Source organism: Protomyctophum bolini (assembly GCF_963924005.1).
Source record: "Protomyctophum bolini genome assembly, chromosome: 3".
NCBI classification, from domain to species: Eukaryota; Metazoa; Chordata; class Actinopteri; order Myctophiformes; family Myctophidae; genus Protomyctophum; species Protomyctophum bolini.
In genome coordinates this window covers 5,287,304-5,301,560 of record NC_137864.1, presented here as the reverse complement: position 1 = coordinate 5,301,560, position 14,257 = coordinate 5,287,304, and the positions used below count along the sequence as shown (strand labels likewise).

Sequence of the window (14,257 nt, the reverse complement as noted above, 5' to 3'; positions counted from 1 at the left end):
TAGGGTACAGTTCTGACGGGCCGCATGAGGCATTCACGTACGTACGTGGCTGCATCCTAATATCTCACCGCCGTTCCACTGTACTGATATGGACTCACAGGAGATGAGCAATGATGTGAAGTTATACATTCACACATAGCTTTGCAGTCTCAAATCCCATTAAGCTTTTAATTGTGCGGGATGACGAAGGGGGATTTGGATTGCATTGTTGTTATGAAGCTAGACTATCTCCATACACAGAGCAGTGGTGTCTATAATCTTTGCAGCATCACGACTGTTCCCACCGTAGACCTCATTGTCTGGATTTCGGAATTTTAATTAAACAGGGGCAAAGAGCCATTTTGTTATTCCCAGGGAGCTTTTGGCACATCTGCAGTTGAACTGCAGAGGCTTGGTGGGTCTGACAGCGACTACCGAGATGTCCGAAGGGAGGCAATCAACGGGCTTTGAACACCATATGCCATGACTATTGATTTGTGTTTTTCAATAAACCCCAAAGCTTCAAAAAATAAACCTTCATAAAAGTAAACTTTCATAACAATAACTCCTTGAGGCAGCTCCCATTATTGTCTACAACGGTATAAAACCCACATGAATACACTTTTGAGATAACAATATTCATTTCCGTTTCCCAAATGAATAAAATGCTTGTTGCCTTTTTATACCACAGATGTTTCCGCCCAAAGAACCCTTTCCTCAAAAGGAAAATGTGCTTGACATTAAATGCAAAGTAAAAGGAGTTTGTTACCGGGACTGTCCTCCCAAGTCGAGACACGCAGTGAATTGTTAACATTGTCTCACAGCCGACAGCTTACGTTGGTGTATTATCGGTGTTATATTATGCTCCTTTAGTTACATGCGCCCCAAAAGCACAAAATGAAAAAATAAAAAAAATAAAAATAGAGTGGTTTCCAAATGTACCCATTACGGGCTGTAACTCTGTGTACAAATGGAACCAAATTGGAACCATTTGGACTAGACACAAGACTATATATTCCTATTCCTCAGCAGTATCTCCACTGAGAACCTGCTGAGGCTGTCATCCACTCCTTTTAGCCCTTGAAGCTACAATCCGGAACATATTTTGAGTTTGTTAATACAATGTGACTGACACCGTATGTGCCCTGGTGGCCTGTAGTAGGATTATGATCATTTCAACTATAGACGGCACACTATTGTAAGCTACAACAGATGTGCCCCCCATCTTTTTTTTGGACTAATAATGCAATTTCAGCACCTCTATATCCATTGGGACAGGGCCACGGCATAAAACGTAAGGATTGTAGCTATAATTGACTTGAGGAGAGGAGACAAACTAGGATATCTTGCCATTTTCTAGCGCAGTGGTTCTCAAAGTCGGATCCAGGGACTCTCGGGGGTTCCTTGAGTGGGTTTCAAATGGACCCTTACATGTCTTGTAACTTGAGAGTTATTTATGGGGGTCCTTGAAATAAATACCATGGTTCTCAAATGTAGCCCCTGAGGACTGTTGAAAATCACTCCTGTGAAGACAGAGGAACCGTACTGCTGAAAACACACACAGCAGGGGGACAAATATATACTGTTTGGTCGACATAAAATAATTGTAAACACTTATAGATAAAGTGGAGCAAGGCTTGCAGGTTGCCATGTGGCTGCACCCAGTCAAACACAATGCGCTCTATATTGAGGTAAAACTGAACAGGCTGAACAGTAATGTGCTTGGACATTAAACAGACCCAATAGACCATTTGGTTTGGTCAATGAAAGTGAAAGTCAAACTAACCTGCTTAGAAACATTCATAATTGCACGGTACTGTAGATAAAAAGATCATTATAGTGCTGCCATGGCGACTATTGGACATGAGTGATTAATATACTACATAGTAATGTGCTAATGAATACAGTATCTGCACTAATGTTATTATTCCCTCTGTTCAGGGCAATACCTCAGGCTAAGGGCAGGTACCCACATGGTCCAATGTTTCCGTCCTACCAAATTAAGCCGTGCCTTTTATAAAAGTCTGCCCTAAGCTGGTGCTAATCAAAAGACTGATTGGAAATTCGCAGTGCCCGCAATACCGCGGCAGCTGCCAGTGGAATTTGAACAAAAAAGGCCGAAATAGAAAACCCGGTCCTTTATCAATGTGGCAGCTGTCCAACTGGGAGCCTGGGGGAGTTTAAGTTCCAAAATTAAGTTCTATTGATCTGATTGCAGAGTAATGACGTTCCCTTGACATTCCACCGGGTGTCAAAAGCCCTTCAAAGGAATTCGGGACCGTAAGAGAAATAATGATTTTTCCCTTTCTAATTGATCTGGTACAAGGCTATTATGTTTAGTATGGCTGGTGAGGAGCATTGAATAACACTGTAGTGTTTATTTAATACTTACAGATAGCTCCAAGTTAAGTTGTTCCCGTGTGCAATACTTCCGAGACAGCTTTATCTCCTGGACTGGAGTGGCCTTTTGAAAAAGAGCCCGCACTCCAGAAATGGATAACATTATATAGGTCAAAAGGAAAATGCCACGCTCTGCCGTGTCTTTCTCAGTGGAGCTCACACCTCAAACAGAGGATGGATTCCAGCCCTGTCTGGATGATGATATCATTAAGGTTAAAAGCTTTGGAGAATGCACTTCCCAGAGACAGACAAGTCAGACAGACACTGGGGCAAGGACGGTCTTTCCTTCCTGGCCAAATAATTTTTTTTGGGGGGGGGGGGGTCCCCAAATTATTTTCAAAAAGAAAAAAAAAAAGGTTTTTTCTTTGCAACTGAATGGCTGGAAAAAGGAAATGAATTATAGTACACATATAGTACATGCATACACCTTCCCTAATGTATATCTGGCGTCAGTATTTATTTATGGTGTATTGTCTCTATTATTAAGGTTATTGTAGCAGTCAATTTATATTGGGGGGAGGGGGAGGGGACGGGGCGGGGGTCCCCGAGACATTGCCAAAGCATTTCCGGGGGGGTCCCCGACCAAAAACGTTGAGAACCCCCCCCCCCCTGCCTTAGAGTTTCAGTCAGAGCCTCGGTGGTGGACCACTCCTGTGTGGCGGCAGTCGCAGTGTGCCGTCAACAGAGAGGTGAAATAAGGTTAATCGCCCCTGATGAGAAGAGGTACCGAGAGGGGGCCGGCTGTGTACTATCATTAATTTCAATCAAGCTCTCAATCTGCCGGAGTTAATAATATCAGCACGCTCCCTCGACCTAAGACAATGGTACAAGGACCGCCTACGCGAAATGACTCACTTAATTTACCCCATTAAGCTGGACAGGTTGGGGGGGGGGGGGGGGGGGGCAGGGAAATAACACTACACGAGCAGGAATTAATTAATTACAGGTATCGTTGTAAATTGTATTTATTTCTTAAGTTGTCAGTGGAGATGGTTGAATTGCAGGGGAGATGACTGCATGGGCTGGATATCGATATCAGGATATACAGTAGATGAGTGTTTTGACAGGTAAAATAGTAGGGAGATCTGTTTAAATCCGTGACATACATTAATTCACTAATTAACATTACTGGGTTTTCATTTGACCACTTTCAACCTTGTGTTCCTATTTTGGACATGCCATAGGCTACTGTATATAGGCACATCATTTAGAATTATAGAAATCTTCCAAAATATAAAAAATAGCAGATCTACTGTAGTAGCTTGACGCCATCGTATGACAAAGTAATAGGGTAATTAATAGCAGCAAGCTTTGCTCCATTTTACGCGTGAAGTACAAAACAAAAGACACTGATTAAAAGTTTAAAACATGAAAAAAAAAAATCAATTAAATCCAAATCCAAACCATTATAATAATTACTAAATCACTTTGGATCATGCATAATTTCAAGGTTTGCAATTTTCATTTTGAGACCATTGCGGAAGAAACTGAAATAATAAAACCGGTGGAATCATATATATCCTCTCTGTCGATGTCTCTTTAGGGCACTTTGGTTCACAGCAGACACCCACGTATCTCCTGCACAACTCCGTTCTCAAGCCAAAACGCAGCTGTCTAACCAGAGACCAGAGACTATAGGCCACAGCGTGCTGCAGAGTGAAGACTCATCATGGTCTGACTCAGGGAATCGCCCTGGGCTGTTCTCTCTTATGGTTAGTTTTATGTCTCTGTGTAGTGTGGTGGATACTTGACTGGAGTTTAGGTTTCTATTCGGTCTTGCCTGAGGCCGATACATCTCAGCCAGCGGAGAAAAAAAATACACAAACTACAATGAACTCACAAACCCCTTCATGCCGCGCTATACATAAACCCTCTGACCCCCGCTCCGCCCCTCACCAGAGCCTGCAACTCCCTCAACGTGATTATCGACTTGTTTAACCCATTCTGACCTGAGATCAGATTCATACGAGGTTTCCACTGGACACACACTGGTCTGATTAACCCATTCTGACCTGAGATCAGATTCTTCGATTTTTCAAAAATAGCAGACCTACAAGCTCGTAGCGCGCCACTCGGTGGCGCGCTATGAGCTTGTAGATCTGCTATTTTTCAATAGCTAAAGCATAACATGATGCCAACACCAAAATGGGTTCCCGTTCAGAATGGGTTAATATGGAAGCCGACGCCCCGTCTTGTGAATTCTGCGCAACTAGCACTATTGAAATGTAAATGTCCCCCCCTTCCCTTCGTGGCTTCCCTTATCAAAAGAAATGTGCTACACCTGTAAATAAGAAATGGGCTCGGAGACAAAAATGCCTGCGAGCCTGGAAATGGCTTACTTCACACTATCGGGGAATAGGCGAGCGTGCACGCGGCCGTGCCCCGGCGCACGCGGCGCACGCTCATACACAAGCGCACCGTTTCCCTGACTGGGCTGTTATCTATATGCAAAGTATCTGTACTAAACTATCCACATCGCTGCCTCCAGGCGGACAGAACATACCGGACCCCCCACACACACACACACGCACACACACACGCACATGCATGCACACGCACACGCACACGCATGCACACGCACACACACACACACACACGCACACACGCACACACCTACAGTTAAACATGGCTAGTTTTCTGTATCGAATCAATGAGCATGCTGCAGATCAAGCCGCACGCACGCGCACACTCGCACACACACACACACACACACACACACACACACACACACACACACACACACACACACCATGCACTTTCCTGCCGTTGTCCCCCCCCCCCTTACGGTTCCCCCTCCACCACTTCCTACTTCTTCTTACACCAGCTAATTACCAGGAAGAACAAATTAGCACGATAAGTATCACGCCCCGTAATGTCCTTCCGGCCTTCCCACGCAGGCTAGCTCTAACACAAAAGGGGCCTAATTCCTCCCTTATTATCCCCCTAAATGACGCTTCTATAGGAGAGGCCAGGTGCTGGCGGTGCGCCGGAATGATTGTTTTGTGAATGGATGGGCTTTTGATGGGATTAACGGTGAGAAAGACGGTGCTTAAGTCAACGGGGGCTGCGTTGGGAGCGATAGCTAAGCTATACTGTACACGCTCATCACCACCTTCACCGTGTGGTCATTAAAAAGGAGATTCAAAACCGCCAAACGGAGGCCTGCGAGGACCAAAGTGCCCGACGGGGGGGGACAGGGAGCCTCGTTCCTTTCCCCCCCGATTCCTTTTCGAATACCTTCCCCCAAAAAAAACAACGATAGAAACCCCCCCCCAAAGCTTAACTGTGGATCCACTCTACTCTATAATGCCCCATCGTTTCTGAGAGCTCACTGGAATCCTGCTACATTATTATGAATCTAGACTCTGCGTCGTCTCGCCACTATCTATAAGTCTGCGGTCTGCATTCCAACCCCTTTGTCGTTCTCTTCTCGTCTCAAACTCTGAACCCCCGTCGGTGTGTACCGTACACAGCTTTCTACAGCTTCTGCTGGGCCGACACGCCCTTCCAGTAGTCCAGGATGTCGTGAAGGTCCTCATCCTTGGCGAACTGCACCTTCTTGCGCAGGGCGTGGCCCGCCGCTATGTAGGAGGCCTCCTCGCCGGCCGCCGCGCGGGGGTGGTGGTTCTTCTTGTACGGCCGGAAGCGCTCCCAGATCCTCAGCGTGCTCTCCGAGGAGGAGTACTCGGGGCTGGAGGAGTACCCCGAGTTGTAGTTGCTGTGGTGGTGGTGGTGCTGCTCTCCCCGCCGCGAGGAGGGCGAGAGCTGGGCGTAGGCGGCCGTGTTGTTGGCGTCGCCGCCGCCGCCGCCGCCGCTGCCGCCGCGCTTGTTGGAGCTGCGCCCGCCGCCGAGCGGCTTGAGGAACGACACCTTCTGGTGGGCCTGCTGATGATGACGCGACGGCGGCGAGTCACCGGCGTTCCCCTCGTAGTAGAGCGCGGGGAACGAGTGGCGGTGCTCGGAGCAGTGGTAGTCCGGCTGCACCTCCAGGTGGTGGTGATGATTCTGCTGCTGTGGCCCGCCCCCCGCCATGCTCGCCACCCCTCCCCCGTTCACGCCCACCACCACTCCGCCCCCGTTGACGTTCCCCATCCCGTTTCCGCCGCACCCCCCCCCTCCTCCTCCTCCTCCTCCTCCTCCCCTGCCACCGCAAGAAGGGCTGCCCTTCTCCGGGGGAGGATACTTGCCGGGGCTGCGTTGTTGTTGTTGTTGTTGTTGTAGCTCGTGAGGCGGCATGACGTCGACGCCGCCGTACACCCCCCGGGCGCCCTTTTGGGCCGAGGAGGAGGAGGACGACGGGGTGCCGCCGCCGCCGCCGCAGCGGTTCTTCATGGCCGCTGCCGCGGCGATGGCAGCGGCCGTGTCGGCGCTCAGCTGCCTCTGGAGGAGGGGCCCCCGCACCGCGTTGGCGGGCGGCGGGTCCCGGTACGGCGGGGAGAGGAACCCCCCGCCGCTGATGCCCGGCCGCTCCGACAGGGGCAGGACCAGCGGCACGGGGGCCATGGACGGGTGAGGGTGAGGGTGGAGCTGCGTGTGAGGCTGCAGGCCGTGGGGCTGCAGGGGATGAGGCTGCAGGGGGTGAGGCTTGGGGTGTATCTTGGGGGAGGAGGCCATGATCGCATGGTCCCCGAGGGGGCGGCACGGGGACAGAGGCAGAAGGCCGCGGGGAAGGGAGGCAGAGACGCAGGCGGCCGGCGGCGGCTGGGAGGGGGAAGAGGAGGAGACCGGCTCGGAGGAGGAGGCGCCGCCGCTGACCGCGCCGCAGGCGGAGTCGAGCTTCAGCGCGTCGATGCAGTTGTTGATGATCTGGTTGACCTTGTCCACCTCCTTGGCGATGGTGGAGATCTCCGACACCGAGCCGCGGTCGTCGTCGTCCGAGTCCGCTCCTCCTCCGTTGGCCTCCGTTCCGTTCTCGACCCCGCCCCCGCCGCGCATGTCCACCGCCACTTCACCCCCGCCGCCGCCCACTCCCCCCCCCCGCCGTTACGCCTCCCTCCCCCCCCGCCCTAACCTCTATGTAGTTGGCCTTGCCGCCTTGGCCGCCGCCCATGGCCTCGGAGAAGGCACTGGCCATTTTCTCCACCTGGGGCAGCGTGGAGAGGCGGGAGGAGCTGGTGTTGGTGGAGCCGTGGAGCATGCCCGTGCTGGAGGTGGTGGACGTGGGTAGCTTCCCCCCGCCGGTCCCCCCACCACCCCCACCCCCACCACCGCCACCGGCAGCATGGTGGTGCTGGTGGTGTGCCTGGACGGCACCTGCGTCGTTAGCCACAGCTGCCGCCGCCTCTGGGCCGTACCTGGAGAAACACGTTGAGACTGACTTTTAAAAGGCCTATTTATTCACAGTCTGGATTTCCGGTGGTGAGCTGACCACCGGAGCTGAAATAACGTTGAGCGTTGGTGGCGAGTAAAAACAGGGCTGGGGGCGGTGGCGGTGGTTTGCTCTTCACCGCGGCTCGTGACGTCATGTTGTAGTTCGGTGGTCACCTATAACCACCCAAAATCCAGACTATGTCTGAGCCTTAAGGGTGCGTAACTATAAATACACTCTTAATAGAGACCAATTAAGAGTCGATGAGTTTGATTTTGCCCTCTTAGTGACAGGATGACATTGAATGTGGCGCATGGGCTTATTAAAGCTCAATGGAACGACTATCGGTTATGAGAAACAGAGTGCCCATAAAGCCTAAGTGAAGTCTATAGTGCACTGTTGGGAATTCGAAATATAGATTTCCAGTTATTTCTTTTCTATGAATCACAATAAACAAACAACTAATGAGCCGCCAAAGCCCACAGCATAAATCCTTCAGAGGAAATCAATTTCAGTGACAGTATTATTAGCCCCGAGTTCAGCCAGTATGTGACGATGTGTTGGTTCAACTCCAGTAGGACCACACAACATCTGAATGGCAGTCCACAGAGAACACATATATACATATGTGACCAAATTTGACTGAGAGACTGCCATTGGATTTTTTTTATTAAATATGTCATATGAAAGCAGGGAATCATAGCTTTAAATTGATATATTGGTTGTTCAGTTTGACCCACCAGTTTTGGAGATATGGCTTATAGAGTAGTAATGTCTTGCAGAAAACAGCGAGTTGAGAAAAGAGGCCTGAAAGGTTCACTTCTGTGGTCTCTAACATTACACCTATAGCTACATGTTTAAGCATTTATTTCATATTTACATGTCGATTTCAGCTCTGACACTTATTTCAGACGTGTAGTATGTGAAGAGACTGCCTGTGCTATTAACACAATTTGGGAAAAGAAAAAAAAAAGGAAGCTGGAATGTGCGCGATGGCAGTCTCTCAGTCAAATCTGGTCACAAATATACAAATAGAAATCTTGTTTGAATTGACCAAACCTGCCTGCCGATGATGTCACTGACAGGCAGATTTATGAACTGTCTATAGCCCTCTTGAGAAAGTACAGAAATGGCGCGTGCCATCTTATAATTATTAATTATAATGAATTATAATTATTATAATATAATTATTAATTAATAATTATAAGCATTAGTGAGAACCGATTATATGGAGATATGTTGAAAATGGGCAAAGTGGTCTTTAAAATGCCAATGTTTGTTTTTCAAATAGCAAGCACACTGATCTGCTCAGTTTGACTCAGCGACTATTATGCTGTTGCTCACAACCGTATTGATGCACAGAATGAGTGGTTAGCTGTTGTTTTCTTTACTTCAAGCACGCAGAGAAACATATGGCGGCCCACATGTCTATTCCTCTGAATGATCACAACCAAACAAAACATTTTGTTCTCTTGATAATGACTTTTTCATCGCACGCAATCACAGGAAAACCACCATGAGTTATTAATGTGTGATCTCCTCTGTACTTCCTCCCCATAAAGTTACACGTGAAACTTTCATTTCAAAACTGCTGTCGCTTTTCAAAGTTTCAAACTCTGTGAGAGTCAAACAATAAAGCGATATTTTAAAAAAGCTGTTTCTTACCGCATCTCTATGATGGTCTTCTTCACGCTGATGGCCTTCTCCTTCTCTTCGTGGATGCGCCGCTTCCGGAGACCGTAATAGACCAATCCCAGCACGATGACCATGCCGAAGAGACAGCCCAGGATGGTCATGATGTAGTGCGTGGTGGTGGAGGGGTTGGCGCGCAGGTCCTCCGGACCCAGCGCCCTCGTGGCGAAGAACAGACAGGTGTGGTTGTATCGCTGGGACTTGCTCGCTGACACCACGCAGAAGGTGTAGTTGGTGTGAGGCTTCAGCTTGTCCAGGGTGATAATCTCCTTCTTGTTCTTCAAGGGCATGATGTCCGCGACGAACGTGTGGTTGTACTGGGACAGGATGTACATCTTGCTGTACGGCAGGGGGATCTGCACCATGAGCGAGGCGGTCCAGAAGGACACCGCCTGGAGCTTGATGGAGATCTGGTGGTTGGTGGGGTCGGCCGTGGACGACGCGGTGGGCTGGTGATAGAGGCCCTGGTCCGGGTTGTCCGGGCCCATCCCGGAGCCGTCCATGTCCGGACGCAGGGAGGGTATCCCAGGAATGATCACGCCGTCCCGGCAGATCGTCGAGAGGATCGAGCGAGCGTTCCTCCCGTGGCCCGGCAGGGGACTCAGGAGCGGGTAGCCGAACATCTCCCGGGGGGTCTCGCACTGGAGCCGGTCGTAGGTGTGGGTCACGTTGTTGAAGGCCTCCAGCCAGGACAGGAAGCTGTACAGCTCGCAGCCACAGTGGAAGGGGTTCCCCGCCAGCTCGCACACCATCAGCCTGTTGAGGACCGTGAAGGTGGAGGGGTCCAGGCGGGCCAGCTTGTTGGAGGACAGGTCCAGGCTACTGAGGCTGGGGCACTCCCAGAAGGCATTGGTGGCGATGACTTCGACGAGGTTGTGCTGGAGGAAAAGGCACTGGATGCGGCCCAGGCCTCGTAGCATGCCCTCAGTTAAGTTGGTCAGCTTGTTGTAGCCCAGCTGGAGAACCTGTTCAAAACAGCACATCATTTATTAACCCATTCTGACCTGAGATCAGATTCATACGAGGTTTCCACTGGACACACACTGGTCTGATGAACCCATTCTGACCTGAGATCAGATTCTAAAAATGTCAGTCGTTGTTCGATTTTTCAAAAATAGCAGACCTACAAGCTCGTAGCGCGCCACTCGGTGGCGCGCTATGAGCTTGTAGATCTGCTATTTTTCAATAGCTAAAGCATAACATAGTGCTAACACCAAAATGGGTTCCCGTTCAGAATGGGTTAAGCATGTTTGTTTTAATTTAATTTGGTTTACATATAGTTAATATGTCATTGCATAATGGTTAAAAGCTGTTTATTTCATATTATTAATATTTACAGTTTAAAAAGACTTGATTGAGTTAAAAAATAATGTATTTTTTTACAGACGATATTGATTTCATTTAGAATTGCTATTTCTATTTGCATTCATAATTCATATACAAAGCGTTTACTAAAACTGCATGTCCCATGATGCCTTGCGACTAGCGCCGGATGTCCGGTGAGAAAAGCCGGGTTTTCTTTAGTTTGTTGTTGTTGATGCATGTGGATGTCGAGCAATACTATAGCAGCCAGACCCAGTAGCCGAGAGAAAACTCGCATGAGAAGTAATGCCAAAGGATTCATATTTTCTGCACTATTCCTGTACCACTTCTTTTCTTATATAAACCAAAACTTCATTCCCATATCCCGACGTCCTGTTCAGTCTTTTGATCGTAATAATCTACATTCATGTTTCCATTTGGGGCATTTAGCTGACACTCTTACCTAGAGTTACTACGGATAATACCGGTGACCTTAAAGCGGCACAGTGCAAGTCATCATCTATCTAAATGGGGGATTAAAAACGGATAATACCGCAGTCAATCACACCTAATTAAAATGCTGCACATTAATGAGCATAAGTAATAAGACCTGGTACTTAAGACACGCAAAATACAGCCCAAAGTGTAAAAACTCTCCATGCAGTGCCAGCTTTAATGTTATTTCACAAGGATAACACTTTGCACAGTACACACCGAGATATCATGGTTTTAACATGGCTCCTTAGTCCTTACAGTGGTTACAGTGCTTCTCGCGGTGAACTAAATATCTCAAAGTAGCTACAGTAGGTTGTCTGATCCATTCGTCTACTACGCACTGCCACATAGACTATAGTCACGCATGAGCAGAACCACTTGCGTTCTACTTCCTACCACATGGCTGTGTGTTTACGTTCACCGATGCCGTGTGGTTTCATGGCTTGTTACATTTGAATTCCTTTTTTTTTTAATTTAATTTTTATCCCACAATTTTGTAACCCAGTTTTCTTTTCACCCAGTGCCAATTATCTAATGTAATCCTGGGCGCTACACTTCCTCTGCCAACCTGGGGGGGGCAGCGGACTGACCTCATGCCTCCTTCTATGCATGAGGAGTCGAAGCTGCTTCTTTTCACCTGACAGGGGGGAATTTCCCCGGCCGGACGTAGCGCGTGGAAGGGACACGTTATTCCGACCAGTTCCTTTCCCCTCCATCAGGCGCCCCGGCTGGCCAGGGGGAGGTAGTTTTAGAGACCAGGATTACGGCATGTTTTTGTGAGGGTATCTACCCTATAGGGGACACGGGGAGAACATGCAAACTCCACACAGAAAGGCCCTATCACCAACCCCCGCCTCGGGTATGGGCACTGATGACGCGGAGGAGGGAACACGCCGCCAGTGCCCACAGCGTCCCGAGCGGGAATCGAACCCAGGACCTTCTAGCTGTGAGGCGACAGCACTACCAACTGTGCCACCGTGCCCCACATTTGAATTCCTATAGGATGAGGATTCACCGTGCTGCCCGTTTACATGGTGAGGTGCTGGCCTAAGGCAGTAAATGAGTAAAAATGAGAAAAAGGTCGCACACACGTAGCCACGATGCTGTATATTTATTATTGACAACAATCCAACGTTTCATTCCCTGAAGAAGACCTCCTATAGGTCGAAAGGTTGGATTCTCGTCAATAAATATACAGCATCGCTGCTTTTTTCTCATTTTTGCCCGCTTACATGGAGACACGAGGCAGAGCGTTTTAAAAGATTCCCACTCTGGAAGTTATGTTTTCAATCACCCGATAACGTTGTTGCCGTCTAAAAAACGGAAGGGACTAATATTTTATTTTTCCGTTTTCTCTCGAGAGCGCTGTTTCAGCGTCGATACACATTCATTTGAAAGTCAAGACGACTCCTCAAAACAGGCCATGCACTCAGCCACACACGGTAGAGTACATCAAACAGAAGTATAACACTCTCGGGAGTTCTGCTTTGCAGACCTGTAGGTTGGCCTGTCCGGCAAAGGCCCCGTCCTCGATGTAGCTGATCTCATTCTTGGTGAGGTTGAGGTCGGTCAGGTTGGTGAAACGATACATGGAGGTGAAGAGCACTGCTTTCAGCTTGTTCTCATTCAGCCTCAGGTCATGAACCTGCAGGATAGCGTAGAGACAGGTTAAGTTACCACTGACAACAAGTCATCATCATCATCATCAACAACACCATCATCATCAACATCACAATTTTAACCAGAGACTGCAAGCATGTCATCTAAAGTGGCAGCTTAGCAAAAGATGGATATTCTACAAATATGTGGAGCATGTCCTTTGTCTGACACCATCTTATGGGCTAGCACTGGCAGGCATGTCAAACTGATATGGTTGACTATTATTCAAGCACAATGGCACTGGAACTGCATTTCATCACAATAAATCTGCTGCTCGTTACTTGGAATGGATTCACCTTGGCAGCAACACTTGCTGTGTGCGTGTGCGTGTGCGTGTGCGTGTGTGTGTGTGTGTGTGTGCGTGTGCTAAATTGAGAGTAGAGTTTACACACTGCTGGTTGTTCATGTCAGTGTGTAACTTCAGTATAGGCTGCATTCACAGAATACCATAACGATCATCTGCAGAACATGTGAGCTTGTAGATCGACCATTTACAACACTGACATACAATATTTTAAAAACAAGATAACCATAGGGGACGATTAGGTATAGGGTTTAAGTGGTTAAAATTGTTGATCAATTTGCTTGAGTCTCAAACTGACATCCAAATTACACTTTGGAATAGAGCACATAATATAGTCTGTGGGTGTGGGTATACATTTGTAACACTGCCAAACATTTATGTTATTAGCGGGGCACAGGGCATCTTTCCATTCCATTTTGCTTTTATGAACTCCCTTTGCAGTAATTATATGCAAATGATACAAATGGGTTGGTATACCATTGACTAACACTGATAAATGTGTGGGGTTAATGGTGTAAGCGACCTACCAATCTCGTATGAATTAGAAAACACTGCATACCGCCATAGTCTCAGACTCAGACCCTAATGTCATGCTAATGTACGGTATATCTAGTAAATATTAAAACCCCTAGGGACATTAATGTACCTTGCAAATTGCTAGATATAGTTTCTACTGTCTATACTGACCGTGTTGTTGATGTGCTGGGGGATGGTCTCATATGGTGGCTGGTTCTGGCTGCAGATAGCCAGCCAAACATAGCCCTTGTCCCCCTCTATCAACCAGCAGTCCCCTCGCGCCAAGCCGGGCAGGTGGAGAAACACCAGCATAGGGATGAGGAGATAGAGGAGAAGGGAGGGAGAATGCAGTCTGCTGACCATGGTTTATAAAGGGTAGGATTGTCTCAGGTTGTCGAGAGGGTAAAAAAAAAGAGAGGACTGTTTAAAACTAAAGGAGGGCTAAAGGAGAAGGGGTAAAGCGGGCTGGCGCAGTATAGGCAGAGAGAGAAAGGTCAGCGAATAAAGGCGTCTCTCCACTGTGATTAGAGCTGAGCGAGCAGCGCGGCAGGATGGTCAGTCCCCATTTTTAGGTGTTTCGCTTCGAAGGGTTTTGGCCCCTG

General features: G+C 48.4%; 1 protein-coding gene across 1 annotated transcript; it reads right to left on the bottom strand.

Annotated features, from left to right (window-relative positions):
* Positions 1 to 5,856: 5,856 nt before the first annotated feature.
* LOC308312757 (protein phosphatase 1 regulatory subunit 29-like) lies at positions 5,857 to 14,018 on the bottom strand (the record flags this gene model as incomplete). Its single annotated transcript, XM_080759464.1, is given in 5 exon segments — positions 5,857 to 7,339; positions 7,341 to 7,673; positions 9,353 to 10,344; positions 12,672 to 12,821; positions 13,827 to 14,018. Coding segments are annotated over 5 exon segments (3,150 nt in total).
* Positions 14,019 to 14,257: the final 239 nt, after the last annotated feature.